Raw genomic sequence first — 16,030 nt, 5'->3', positions numbered from 1 at the left:
AATATGTTCCTTTATAGTGAAATCATCAGTGGATGAGTTAAAGCTTCCAATTATACGAGAAGATATTTGGAAATCACAATCCATGGTAAAAATTATTAGGAGTAACAAGAAACTAATAACAATATGATTCTAAAAAGGAAACAGAACTTTGAATAAAGATCACAGATAAAATTACAAATGCATACGTTTGTGCCCTGGATAGACTAGCACAGAACATGTTAAAATGCTACTACAATTAATCCGATCAATATTTTGCTGACAGCATAAAACAACTTGAAATTTTGATAGCCATGGAATACTTCTTGGAAACAAACAGGTGGATGCAAACAGATAAGTAAGAATCTAACTAACTGCACTGAAGACTTTGTCTGGAATCTGTGTTCAGGGTCAGATATCAATGAATAGTCATACTAGTGAATTACTCAAAAATGTTTGCGTAATATTGATGCTGACAGTCTTTGAATACGGCTATAAAAATTAAAAAGGTAACTAATGATGTGTATACTGACTGTCAAATAAATACACAGTTAAAAAAGGTTTGGGAAAATTCATTGAATCACTCTGATGTTAGAAAACAATTTGAAACAGAAATTAAATTTAATGGTAAAAGATACGAATTTAGATTACCATCTAAAGGGGAACCAAAAACAATAATTTTAATATTGCAAAACAAAGGCTACTAATTTTCAAGAACAGATTTAATAGCAACTTATATCTTTATGGTGAATATAAAAGGGTTATAAATGAAGAGTTAGGTGAAATTATTATAGACAAAATGAATTCTGAAAAGAAGTATTTCGAAACAAAATGTATTATATGCCCTGTTATTAAGAAAAAGAGTGAAACTACACAATTAAGAGTTGCTTATGATGCTTTGGGCAAAGAGGTAAACAGCTTGTCTTTGAATGACAATCTTTTTAAAGGCACCAAAAATAGATCCTAACATTTTGGCACTCTAAATTACAGAAAAAATAAAATTGCCTTTGTGGCTGATACTGAAAAGGCTTTTTTACAAATTTCTGTAGTGGAAGCCAATCGAAACTATCCGAGATTTCTATAGTTTGACGAGTTGACACCTGGAGAATAGAAAATTTTCCGGAAGAATAACAGAATCTGAAAAAACCAAAAATGCATTCTGAAAGAATCAAAGATTTGAGATTTAAACCTAACTTTAGATAAGAATGAAATCATTGTAGTTGGCAGGAGAATACAAGAATCAAAAATAAAGTTTTTATGATGAAGCCCTGCAAAGCACAGATTCACTGAACTTCTTATTAAAGATGCTCATGAGAAAGTATACCATGCAGAAATTTCTGATATGTTAGTCAAAACTCGAGAAAGTAATTGGGTTTATAAGATCAAGACAATGCATAAAGTATATTCTAAAAGGATTTATAACATGTAAATGCTATAATGCTCATCTTGAAATGCAAATTACAACACCATTGCCAGTTGGCAGAGTTAAAAAATCCCACCTTTTGCAATAACGGAGTAGACTTTGGTGGTTCACTCTTTGTGAAAAACAATGAGTACATTTTATATACTTTGATTCACTTGCGCTGTTACATCAGCAACCCATCTTGAATTAGTTCCAGTTATGACGACAGAAGAATTCATACTTGCTTTCAGAAGATTTACATCTAGAAGAGGTTTGTGTTTCGTTATCTACACAAATAATGCTAAAACATTTTAATGAGCTTCAACAAATACAGAGAGATCAATTAATCTCCCTGACATAAAGGAATACTTTTCGTCCCTCTTTATTAGGGATGCATAACCTTTTTAGCAGAAGGACCAATAGCATCTGAAAAAAATGGGGGGGGGGGAGAATTCAATGCAATAAGTTGCTTAATTTACAATTCAGACATGTACCATATCAAATTTAAATTGATTTGGAGACCATTATGTATGCATGCAAGCAAAAAGGGATACATATATACATCTATTATCATACCATATTCAGTAACTAAGCATAAGTCAATAAAACAAAACTGCTCAGATTCATTTTGAGCTTTTAGGCATACATTATACATACCAACAATTGAACGATACAAATTTTCTATTTCTGTTATTTCTCTTTGAGTAGGGACTTTACCAGCAGAATGTATCCATAATCGACCTCTATAACTTGTGTACCATATTCTCCCTTCATGCCTAAAGTAAGTAATTTTACTTATTTATCCATAGCATAATATGAAATTTGACATTAAATGTCCGTATTCATTTTATATAAATAATATAATGCAAATAACTTGAGTAACATTATTAGAACATACAGATAGTGTTATCAAAATAAATTTATATTTTATTACCATATTACCATATTTTATTTGTTAATAGCATATTTTTACATATTAAATTCCAAATACCTTGATTAATTTTCACCTTCATTATGATATGACTTTCATTAAACTTATCTCTAGTAATTACTAAATTAATTATATATTATCTTCAGATGCATTAACTGTTACCTCTTGTAAATTAGAAAGGGAAAATTATAAAGATTACAAAAACTAATTATTTACATCATTTTAACAAAAACAAACACAAATTGTTAGCGCATTAAAAATTAAATTACCTACCTGTAGCAAATTACGATGCATAAACAATCTAACAAGCATGACAAGAAGTGTTCAACTGTATGAAAAATCTAATATTTGAAAAAAGATTTAATAAAACTTTTTTAAAAAAATCTGAAAGCTTTCAGATTTTATATTATGCCCAAATGGGTGTTTTTTAATGTTTTATATGTTACCGTTATTTATTAAATATCATGTTCTTCACACTTACACCATATGATTCAATTTAACAGCAAAATGATTTAAAAAGAGAATACCTTTAGAATTTCCGACACACAGTCTAGCATGCTGGAAGCAACAAAAAAAAATTTTTTAGTCCAAAGGGATTTGAGTCCCAAAGGACAATTACTTTCATTTTGGCATTTTGTGTCGGACTCCTATAAATGTCGGTTCATTTTTCAAACTGTTGCCACAAAATGTTAGAGTCCTGCATTATATTTGAAGAAATTAAATAATGATGAATCTGCATAAATGTATGTATGTTTCTTGCATTGGGATAAAACAACGGTACCTAGAGCCAGCCAATTTTGAATGACGTAATCCTACTGCGAATACGATCATCTGAAATCCCAAATTTGAAATTTGGAATTTGTTTTGTTATTGATTTTATATTTTGTAAAACTAACAAATTTTTGAGTAACAAAATCAACGATTTAAAAGTGAGCAATGGCAACACTCTACGGAGGGGGGGGGGGCCTTTTTATCTCCAACGCGTCAAACTGTGTATCGGAAATTCTAAAGATATGCTCATTTTTAAATTATTTCCGACATTGCTATTGAACTAAATTTTATGGTTTAAGCGCAAAGAACATGGCATTTATGAGTTTTTTAAACAAAAACTCATAAATACTTTAAAAAATATGAAATAGATAATAAAAGTAATTCCAAATTTGGGCTTACAAATGCCCATATTCGAGTGGAGACATATGTTATTCAAAATTTGATGGCTCTAGGTACAGTTGTTTTATCACAATGTGAGAAACATACATACATTTAAGAAGATTCTTTATTATTTAATTTTTTTAATATAATGCAGGGCAATAATACTTGGCAGCAAAAATTTGAAAAGTGATTCAGCCTTTTGAAGTTTTCAAAGCAAAATGCCAAAACGAAATTAATAGCCCCTCTGGGCTAACGCCTTTCGGACTAAAAATACGACAATGCAATCCCCCCAAAAAAAGTCCATGAAATGCAAGAAAATTATTAAATTTACAAAAATTTGGGTAATTCTCCTATTTACCAGAAACCATAGATACAAACAATGAACATCCAAGTTTGGGTATTGCAATTATCAGTGAAATCCATATTTTAATAGAGACAGCAAAATTTAGAACTATTAATTCTTTTACAACACCCACTGTAAAACCATTGTAATTGCATTGAGTTCTAAACTAGGAATGATGATAATCTGAAACCTGACCTTACTGTTTGTTGATATTTTATAGACATATGGAATAATACAAAAACAAATGAATACTGAAATATGTTATTTTTTTAACATTAAAAACTGGAAATGTTTCATTTATAGATATAATTTTAAAACTCAAATAAATGTTTATCTTGGTTATCTAATATGTGTGGTACCATTTATTATATTTAAAATTTCCCGAGGCATTCCTTAAAAATTTTAAAACTTAACTGTGTTCTTCGATGAAAATCACTGGTTTAAAGTATGAAAGCGCTTTGCACTGAAAACCACAAGTGATTTAGTTAATGGTAAGTTGGAAGGTCTACATAAATTGTTGCTGCATGGTTCTACATTTGAAAATAGACAATCCATCTTCAAAACCTTACGCAGGAAGATGGTACTTTATTACTAGAAGCAAAAAATTACCTTGATTTTGTTAATTGTCGCATTTCATGTTTAGAGCTACTGTAATTTTTCAAATCTTTCCCACTAAAATTCTACTTCATTTCTTGATAGTTTTTATGTACCAAAGGTATTTCACACATGATTTATCTTATTAGCTTTTTGCCAATTTCTACGTCACTCTTTGCTTTCCTCCAAAAATTGTTAAAATTTAATTGCTGTAATCTTTATTCTGAATTAATTTATAGTAACTGTAACGATGCATAAAGCTGTCAGTGCAATTAATATGATTGCTCCTAAGTGCTGCAGTTTTAAAGTTTTAGCACGAAAATTTTAAATTGTTGCATTTTATATTTTGCTTCTGTTTAAAATTAAAGTATTAAAAAGAGAAAAAAATAAGTTTGTCCCAGAAAATACAAATTTAAAAATAATATTTTATTAATATAATCAATAATTTCAAATTCTTAATTTTAATCAATTTATATTTTTTTCTCTAATATAATAATGGCATAATTAGCATAATCTTTATAACATATAACCCCAAAGCAATCACAAGTGGCTCATAATAAAGGTCACTATTACATTATAGCATATTATGTTTTAAAATTTTGGCCTATTAAGCTCAATGTCACTACAAATAAATGATCATAATGCTTACTAAACTGGCTTCCAAAAGATAAGCTGGCATTGCAAATTAGGAATTTTTGAAATCACAGTTGAATTTGATGGCTGAAGATTGCTGCAGATACAGATGGCAATATTCAGATACTGTATGTTACAGCCAATCAAAACAGACTGTCCAAATACATGCTAATTTGGCAGTCATTAGCCCTTTGTGGCATGGTGTGCCCAGGCCAGATATTTTTGGAAAAATGGTCTGGGGATATTGTGATAAAAATAGTGGCAAAAAATAGTCATTATACTACTATGCTATCATGAGTGCAGTATAAAAATATTGAAGGTTCATTTGTTTACTACCAAGAGTATCTGGCTCTCACAGGAAATGGCTTTCCAAGCATTATATCTTCATGTAACAGCCAAATGAAATTCTACAGCAAAGGCAAATTCCAAGCACTGGTTGGTTTGCCAGCTTGTATCCAGATACATATGTGAAAACTATTTGTACCCACTTGTAAGTCTCAGTAGCTAAAGACAATACAACTAATTATACATAATTTCCATATTATTTAGTGAAGACACCATAAACAAATGCAACAAACATTATTTGGTATTAATCCATCGGTGATAGAATGACATGATGAAATAAAAAATTCATCTATAAGTTATCTTGTTATGGTGAACACAAAATACAAAGGCAGTAATATCATACAGCCATTCTTTCAGAAGCGTTGTACAACTGTGTTACTTAGAAAGAAAAAAAATCTGATGTGTGCACCACATGATTTCCTTATACGGAATATTAAATTATACCCATTTTTTCTTGCATTTCATTCAAACTTACTGGATTGAATTAAATTTACTTTGTTGATAGCGAATAAACCACAACAGAATAAAAGCACTTTTTAAAATTCACTATATTAGTTTACCATAGTGATACTCTGGCCCTAGGTTCACTTAACAGCATTACAATTCATTCATTTTTTAACTCAGAATGCACAAAATTTATATCCTTTAAGAATTATCTAATCGTAGCCACGTTCTATTCAAATACTATAATAAATCTAAAATGATGTACAAAAGAAATTAAGCAAACAAAACAAAAAAAGAAACAGTTTTTTACAGACGATTCAGTATTGCTCATTCAATTATTTCAGTTCTCGCTTTGCAACAAAGCAAAAATACATTAAAACTCAAGATGTCTGTATTGAAAATTATGAAGTAAATCTTAAACACTTATTTCCTCGAATAAATTCCAGAATAGATTAAGCATGATTTAATTTGAAATAATAAAAGAAGGCATCATCTTTGTTATTGCGAAGCTTACTTTCTCTAGATTGGCAACAAATCTACTATTTTGTTTCAAATGCAAACAAGCAATGGCCGCCATGGAAAAAACTATTAGGCTTAGCGGCACTTAAACAACTTTTAAATTGTTGGTAATTCTAAAAATATTGCATAAAAACCTTAATCGGAAGATAAGAACAACATAATTCAATCATTTTTAAAGCAAAAAATGCACAATTTGCAAACATATAAGAATAAAGAAACTGAGATCACCGAGCCGAGTAACAGAGTGGATATATATATATATTTATATACTTTTGGTGCAGCCGATTGCAACCAAAATATGAGGTTGACCTCTACATGTTATAGTAGTCCTATATGCAACATTTTAACGTTCTGAGGGTTTTCGTTTTTGAGTTATGTGAGATACATACGTACGTACGCACTGACGCAAATAAAAATTTTAATTAGTTTTACAATTTTTTTTGGGGGGGGGAAGTCTTTTATCCTGTCCTTGCGTACAGATGTCATGAAAAACATCATTAAATTGCGTTTGATAGCAGTGAAAATGGATATTTGAGTTGAAATATGCTGCCTGAAACTTTTCGCAATTACAATACAGTCAAAAGTCGTTAATCTGGACTCGTCGGGACTTCGACGATTCCAGATTATCGATTTTTCCGGATTATAGATCATCAGTTTAAATCTGGTAAGATGGCATGCAGAAATTATAAAATTAAAAATATGAAACCGTAATTTATGAAATAAAGAACAATTATGATCTAAAGGGTATCAAAATTTACAAAAAAAAAAAAAAAAAAAAAAAGCTTAATATTTATTTATTTACTTTAGTAAACATTTCTATCAATGTAAGTTGTCTATGTTGCTTCGTTTTTTGTGCTAATACTTTCTCTTTAATTCTATAAACAGACTTCTTTTTCAGTTACAAAGTTCCGCTGTTCAAGTCCTATAATTGCTGTGTCGAGAATACTGACTAATTTGTCAATCGAAACTTTTTTGTTTTCAATAACCTTTGTCACTTTCTCGCTATATCGGAAGCAAATTATAATGACGAGGAATTTGATTTAAATCATATCAAAGACGGAGTACATCGAGATGAAATACTACATTTAGTAAGGAATTATAAGCCAAATAAAATAAAAACATCTGCCCTGAAGATAAGGATAGTGCTGACAGATCAACTTCCAATTCATTGTGCGCCACGGCGTTAAAGATAAACAAACGTTAAAGTTTAGATAAACAAACGTTAAAGTTTAGATAAATAAAGGATACGCCTTTATCCATTTTTTGAAGCAATTCCACTTTTTGTTTAATGGACTTCGAAACATACTTTCGCTTTGTAGATCCTTTACATATTAGTATATATATATCAGAAATTCTATTTCACACAATCGAAAGTTCAAGCTTACTTTTATAAAATTGCTCTAACAGTCTGCAAAAAAATAATAAGCCGAATCCAATTCGAAGATTAAGGAACAACGCAAACTGCAACATTAACTGAATTAGATAATTTTAGCTTAGCTTATACCGTCCGTTATACATTAAACGTGCATTCGTAAACGTATTTTGCGCTTGCGCACACGCATATTTGCAGCCGTAAAGGTCTTACGGGCATGCGTCAACGCGACGCATGCGCAGATAGTTTGTAGCTTTGAGGTCCAGATTATAGATCATTCCAGATTATGGGTGTCCGAATTAACATCTTTTGACTGTACTTCCTTTTTACTTCGTACAAGGAAGTAAAAAGTGAAATTTTAAAGGGTACGCTTTTATGCACATATTTGAACCTTATTGTTGGATCACTGAGAACAACTGAACAACTGGTGCCGGACAACAAAATTAAATAAACTTGCATAACATCTGAATCTAAAGACTGGTAATTCAAGATAAACTAAATTACATAAATCATCAACTTTATAAAATTAGTTATATTATTGCATCAAAGCTCAAACTTTTAAAATCAACTCCAAAGAGATAATATCCTCTTTAGTGTTTTGGTATAAAATCAAAAGATTATTCATCCCCCCCAAAAAAATGCAATTCATTATTAAATTCGACAAATGCCATCTCTCAATACAATAAAACTATATCCTCTGTCTTTCCTGAAAACACATATATATCTCAGTACAACAGTTCTTAAACTCTAGAGATAGCCATAAACTCTTTTCATTTAACACGCTGATGCCATCTTGACCCACCAGTGGGTCATACTTGTCTTTTCCATGGGGCAGCATGACCCACGACTCACCGATAGGTCATGCTTATATATAAAAAAGTACGTAGGACAAAATTTTATTTTATTTTAATTATTCAACAGTATACATTAACATTTCAACATTACAATCAAACATTCTGTACAAAACAAATAACTTAAAATGTAACTTGCAAATGAAATATAATTATTAATTTTTTATGCAATTTTTTAAAGCTGGCTTAACAATGTGATGACTTGCCTTTACAATTATTGCAGTATATTGTTACTTTCTTTGCTCTATTCGTGGCGAACTGAGTATCATGGAACTACTCTGATATGCTCCCTCAAGTCGCCACATTTCTCGGCAAACATTTTTGGTGAGAAACTCCACGCTGCCATATTACTATCTAAATTTTTTTTTTTACATTTCGAACTTTAAAATGTCTCCAAAAACCACGTTTTGAACACACAATTTAAGCTAAAAATCCGAAAGAAAAAACTTATATAGCAAAAACGTAAAGTTTCTAACCAAAAATATTTGACGAGAATCCATATGTACACAGCGATATGTTTTAACTTTTAAAAAAATCTACAAATTGCACAATTTAGGCAACGAACAAATCTACGAACTACTCACACCTCGCGTTAATAAATTAACATAACAACAATAAATTTCAAAGAATACCATGTACACAGTGTTATGTTTCAACTTTAAAAAACATCTACGAAAATCTAGACACAATCTAGACACTATGCACTAAATCAACAAAATAAACTAAAATAACTAAAATAAATTTCAAACAATTCAAAAAAACAAAAATAACGACAGAAATTCATACTAAAAAAAAAAAAAAAACAATGAACATAACATTCTACAAAATAAGAACGGGAATAAAATAAAATGCACTTACCATTAAATAATGCTTTTTCGAAGAGCAGAAATACCAATTTCATACCGCCTTTAACATGCCGCCACGTAATCACTATCGTATTTATATGACAGCCAGACACACTATCCAGAAAATTCATACTATGGTTCAAAAATAAATAAAATCACAAATAATCACAAATCCCTACTTCTATCATGCACAGCCACTAAAAATGATCTCCCAGACCCTCTTTCCACTCCTCCAAACACCCACTGCCCCTCAACAGGATGGCTACAATGATATTTCCTTTTGCTGAACTTCAATAACTTCCACCATTTTATCTTTTCCCCTATCTTCTAAGACACAGACGCGAACCAACAACCATGACGCGAACCAATAAGCTCCAGCGAAAGATTTTTCAACGTCAACAGGGTTGCCATACAACACGCAATTGTGCCAAAAACCAGCGCAGAACACATATTGCCACATTTGGTGAAATTAGGGCGTATATCAGAGTTGTAACAGTATCTTTTATGCTTGCTAAGCATTTATAGCATTCATTGCATCGCTTTCTCATCTTCCTCGCGGATCCTTCATACAAATTTTATTTTTTTTTTTTCATTACTATTACTTCATTAGGGGGATTCACAACATCCATCAACAGATAATCAATAATTTTTTCTGTACATTTTTAAATTTTGATATGCTTAGTTCCTCATTTTTTATGAACATACCATGCATTCACGAGAGAAGTTCTGCATATCAACTGTATAACAATTTTCCTGTACCACTTCTATGTTCTCCGTAAACAATTATAATATGAAGTTATTTGGTCAGATAGATCAACTCCCTTTTTAGCATCATTGTACGAAAAAAGTGTCTGCATCAGTTTATCATTTTTTCCATGAATAATAATACACACGTGATTTGGTGAAGTAGCCAGCACGTACACTGGCTTTGTATCGGTCCACTTTACAAATTTTACCCTGCTCTGATTTTCAAACAACATAATGTCGCCCCCCCCCCACCTTTTTTGCTTTGCCTATGGTGGTAGAAATTTTTTATTCATTTTTACAGTATCACAAATGTACACTGCTCAAAAAAAAAAAAAAAAAAAAAAAAAAAAAAAAATGCGACAGTCCTATATCTCCCGATCTACTGGACCGATTGACAAAATTCAAATTGCGTTCTTCATGTCTCGAAAGCGTGACTTAGGATATATATTAGATTTATATATAGCACTATTATAACATAGGTATTTTGACACAAAATCGGACTTTTTCTGAAATAACATACAATTTTTTTTACATATTTCGATTCTACAACTCAAATTACGCCTAAATATGAAATTTTGTAAAATTTGGAGCGAAATTTACGGAGAAATTCACAAATTTATGTTGGCACTTTTTTGTCAGTTTGCGCCAAGAATAGTTCACTTGGCGAACTTCTTAATATATGGCAACCTAGTTTCCTTTCCCGTGAGAGGAAAAAAAGTCACCATCGTTCCTTTTTTCCAAATAATATTCTTTATATTTTTAATTATAACTTATTATTTTAAGTAATTTTTTCTTTTTCAAATTTCATTTTAATTCTTTAAGTTGCATGGTTTTTTTCGAATAACTGTTTTAAAAATTTCTATTTACCTATTCGAACTGCGTAAATAAAGGTGCAGCGTTTATTTTTTTTTTCAAATAGTTTTCTTTATATATATTTTTGTCATAGTTATTATTTTAGGTAATTTTTAAATTCTTATACTTTTATTTTAATTGTTTGTGTTGCATTGTTTCTTCAGAAAATTGTTTTAAAAGTTTCTATTTATTCCTTCGAATTGAGCATTATAAATATATTTTTTAATATAAATTTTCTAGAATTTGATTTTATTTATTTGAAATTGCGTTTCTTTCAGAGGAATACTTTGTAACCCAGACTATGATGCGTTTGAAAACTGCATATATTAAAAGAGAAAATACAGTAAAGCACAGTTAACACACCTTTCAACGTTCCGTTCAGAAAAGATATATATAAATAAGAGAGGACTTTTTTTAGGATTGCAACATTTTAACTTAGGATGACTTGCATACACGGCTTTAAACAGTTTTATCATTGTGCCCATTGCTTTAAGCAATTTTATCCTACATTTGGCTTCTTAAATGTTATTCATATTTTAGTCAAATATTTTATTTTTGAAAGCGTAAGAATCAAATATCATGAGATTAAAAAGTTTTAAATTAAAAAAAATACAAACACTAAATTTTACCCAAAAATTTATTTTTTCTTCTCTTTTTCTTCAGGCATTCTACTTTATTCTTGCTCTTTTTATTTAGGCATTCCGCAAGTATATTAAAAAGCATCCAAATTTTCGAAATATCTTGATATTTCTGACAATCATTTTAAATAAAGTTATCGCCTTCCATTTCATAAAGGCCAACAAACGGCCGAGTGTTAAAATCGCTGTGATAGTTCACTCCGGGGTTCGAATCCCGGTAAACGGGCTGGTTGCATAGGCGTTTTCGTGGATTTTCTCACTTGTACCGTGTATGCCAGCTGGTTTCCCTTAGAAAGTTCTTCACAAAGGCATCCTTGCTTTTAGGCAGATAGCCCTGCTTTTACGTAACTTAATAATCCAATTCAATCCATTTCATCAATATTTGGTCAGAGCCTTTATCAGTCTTTAGCGGCTAAACATTTTGAAGGTATGAGATGAAAGGAAAGACTGGTTTCATCAAGAGGTTTTGGTTTATTTAATTATGACAAAGCATACTAGGGTTATCTGCCTAAGGGGAGGGATGCCTTCGTGGAGGACTTGCTAAGGGAAACTGGCTCGCATACACATTACACATGGGGAACACCACGAAAATGCCCATGCAGCCAACCCGTTCGCAGGATTCGGACCTCGGACAGAACTACCAGCGCTCAGCGACTTTATCGCTCGGCCGCTGTTTCATCAGGAGGACAAAAAAAGATCTTTAGGTGACATCCACATACATCACTGGATAAACTCCTGAATCTTCAAATAATTCGAATGAGAAAATCATGGTATTCTCCATTTATGATACGATATGATGTTCTATAACTTAATTTAAATTTATACAAACATATAGTCTAAAACCAGTCGCTCTTCACTTTAATCTGCAATGATATCGTTTTTGTCTTTTCTGTTAACCACAAACTCAATTGATGGTATTTGCTGGTGTACACGTCCAAGTGTTTTTTCTTTGAACATCTAAATTCTTTGAAGTATCCTGAAAGTATATTCAAAAGCGTCCAACTTTTCTAAACATCTTGGTATGTCTGACAGCCAAATTTCCCTGCAAATTTTTGCTTACTTTTCTCCCTAATTTTCTTCTTTCCTTCTACAGTTATTTTCAGTGCACACACAAGAGAATTAAGATTTTTGGATTGCTAGACTTCCATAAATTTTGCATTCTTGTCAATTTTTTAAAATATCAATTACATGAATTGTGTTTCAGCTGAAGACAGCTTTTCATTTTCTAGTCATTTTAACTATAAATAAAGTTTAAAGCGAAGTCCAAAGGATAAATATTTTAATTAAAATATTTTTGCTAAATGACAAAGAAATAAAACAGTCCAGCAGGGTTTATTCTGTACCACCGAGTAACCCGATTCTTATATCGGCTGAAACAATCTAAATCATATTAAAGATCATGTTTTTTTATACAATCTATAACACGAGAGAAAAATTAGCTTCTTAAAACATTCTTTCTAAGAGAATTAATACAAAAGATTATATTTATATATATATTTTTAAAGCTGGGACTTGAACCAAACTGTCAAATTTTTAAAGTTTAATTTACATGGTGGTTATAATTAAAGTTCCAATTTGAAATGGTCATAAAAGGAAAACTACCGTACCAAATGTTATCAAACTTGGGAATCGTGTAAAGGAGGTTATGGGAATTTATTTTCTGCGGGGAAAAAAAAAAAAAAAAAAAAAGAGTTTAAAAACTTACCACCAGGGAAAAAATGGCGCTGCATACAAGATTGTTAAATGAAATAAGACACAAAAACATCTGTTTAAAATGTGTTTAATATTTTCCGAAACGTGTTACAAAGCATGTTCAATGTAGCATCCAGCATTTTCCAAAAGCAAGTTAAATCCTGTTACTGCATTCTCAACAGCAGCTCTTAGCATATCAGGAGGAATGTTACGGACATGTCAGTGTATCACATTTTTCATTTCTGCCAAATTGTTTAGATTATCACCATATCACCATAAACAGCGCTTTTGAGAAAACCAGAGGTTGAGGACACAGAGGTTGAGGTCTGGTGGGAAGAGGGGAAGTGTTGGCCTATAAGACGTTCATTCGTGAAATGTTGCCTAAGTAACTGTGCGACACACGTGAGGTGGGGCCCAGCCCTGCATAAAAATCGGAGTATCTAAAATGCCACGTTACTGCAGTTCATGTATCACAAAACATTTTAACATTGATTCTAAGTGAGCTGCAATCACAGTGGTCCAGCTGTCGACTGCTCTTTAGAGAAAAATGGTTCAGTTATAAAAGTAACTGTCATTCAACACTAAACGGTGTGGAATGACTGCTATGCAGTCGAATGCAGTAGGAGAATGCAATGGAACTAGATACATAACATGAGGGATTTCTTTGGCCCAAATCGATTAAAAGCGTTTTGAATCAGTATCTTCATGTTTTAGGGCCGAATTCAGACTTCAAGAATTACAAATTAGCGATCTGTAAGAAAACGATTTCCAGATTGTACGCACTTGTGCGAGTGATTTGCGATCTCACATTTTCTAATCGCTAATTCGTGGTTTTCACGGATGAATTTCTCACTTACACAGATGGCGCACTCAACGTTTATCGAATTCAACGCCTTTAAATGGTAATTTGCTTACTTCAAAATTTTTTAAGGGTATACAACATATAAACCCGTGTAACAAAAAGCTAAGTTAGATTCTGACCCATATTTCGTTTAAAAATATTGCATACAGCGCCACTTCCTCCCTGGTGGTGAGGTTTGGAACTTCTTTTTTTGGCAGAAAATAAATTCCTGTGACCTCTTTTACACGATTACCAGGTTTGATAACATTTGATCCAGTAGTTTTTGTTTTATGACCATTTCATAACCACTCCGTATATTATTAAATTTTAATTTGAAGCTATGCGTTATATGTATACTATACGTAAATTTTTTGCTTTTATGGAAAAATAAAGAATCGAAGCAAATATACTTAGGATAATGGGCCAAAACTGAAAATATTTCCCCTCCCTTCAAAAATAAAATATTGAAATTCGACCTTGAATTTATTGGGTTATCTTCTAAGTCCTAGTTCCGACAACAATTCCATCAAAATTCCGAATTATTTAAGCTGAAGTAAAAGATTTAGTATATATTCACTGTATGTTAATAAAGTAATCAAAGTGTAATAAAAATAGATTATAGAATTTACGCTGAAGCAACTTTTTGTCTGACTGCACATGTAATGGAAGAGAAGGCTTGCAGAGATCTGTTTTTGACATGCCTCTAAAAGTAGATGTCATACTCCTTTTGTCTCTTCAATATGAAAAAACTTCCCTTTGAGAGGCAACTTTAGTTTTGAGGAAAGAAAAAATATCACAAGAAGACAAATTTGAAAAACATGCAGGACGATTGAGTACACATACTTATTTTCGGAACACAAGCAGTTCTCCGATTAGTTATAATGAAAAGATACATTATCATGCAATACAAAACATTTGGAATACGTTGTCTGACTAAAAACGTAAGATTAAAAGTCATCTGCTTAATTCACAGCCATTTACAAGTCAACCACTGGGGCAATTGCAGAATCGTTTTGATCCTGAGCTTGTAAGACAAACCTTATATCAACTGGATTTAAACGCTTCTTTAATCTTCCGAGAACATTCCTTCATTAGCTCATATTCCAAGAATATTAAGTGAATACAATTATTGCAAAAGAAATTGAATATTCATTTGCACTACGGCTTGGTAGTTTACTAACAAGTTAACAAAACTTAAATTCTCTTTTTTGTGTCTAAGAATACAACAATATTTTAAATATTTACAAATAAAATATTAAATTAGAGATTTAATTGGAGCCTCACCAGTTGCCTAGCATTTGAAGATTGTTAAATACTAATTGTTTGTTGCGAAGTCTAACCCAGGCTGCATGGTTGGTTTTCGTAGTTTTTTTAGGTTCTCTTTACAAAGGTTCTCTATGAAAGCATCTTAACCAAATAGCTCTCATGTTCTTTCTATGTTCAAATAACCAACTAACCTAGTTTAAGCGCGATTTCCAAGTGAAGTTACTAGCAAAACCCGAATACTCATTAAAAATCATATAGCTTGCCAATCGGGAGTAACATGAAAGATACGGCGCCAATAATTGAATTGCTGTTACGGTACGCTGTTTCTAAATTTAGATGGTCATTCCTTAATTAAATAGCCCACCAGTGGCCGAGAGGTAAAGACGCTGAGCACTGGTAGCTCGGTCTGAGGTTCGAATCCCGCGAACAGGCTGGCTGCATGGGCGTTTTCGTGGTTTTCCCCATGTGTAACGTGTATACGAGCCAGTTTACCTTAGAAAGTCCTCCACCAAGGCATTCCTCCCTTTAGGCAGATAGCCTTCGTGTGCTTTGCCAAAATTAAATAATCCAATCCAATCCTTAATTAA

General features: G+C 31.6%; 1 protein-coding gene across 1 annotated transcript in view; it reads right to left on the bottom strand.

Annotated features, from left to right (window-relative positions):
- The window catches only part of LOC118185838 (activating signal cointegrator 1), a 106,685-nt gene that overhangs the window by 35,461 nt on the left and 55,194 nt on the right, over window positions 1-16,030 (bottom strand). The window contains exon 6 of the mRNA XM_035355757.2: window positions 2,036-2,154. Coding sequence (XP_035211648.1) covers window positions 2,036-2,154 — 119 coding nt within the window. The remainder of the gene's footprint in view (window positions 1-2,035; window positions 2,155-16,030) is intronic.

The sequence above is a fragment of the Stegodyphus dumicola genome, chromosome 9 (assembly GCF_044657685.1).
Source record: "Stegodyphus dumicola isolate Sdum_Otavi_A_Nest chromosome 9, ASM4465768v1".
In the NCBI taxonomy this organism is placed as follows: Eukaryota; Metazoa; Arthropoda; class Arachnida; order Araneae; family Eresidae; genus Stegodyphus; species Stegodyphus dumicola.
The sequence above is the reverse complement of the archived record's forward strand: the minus strand, read 5'-3'. Positions and strand labels throughout refer to the sequence as shown.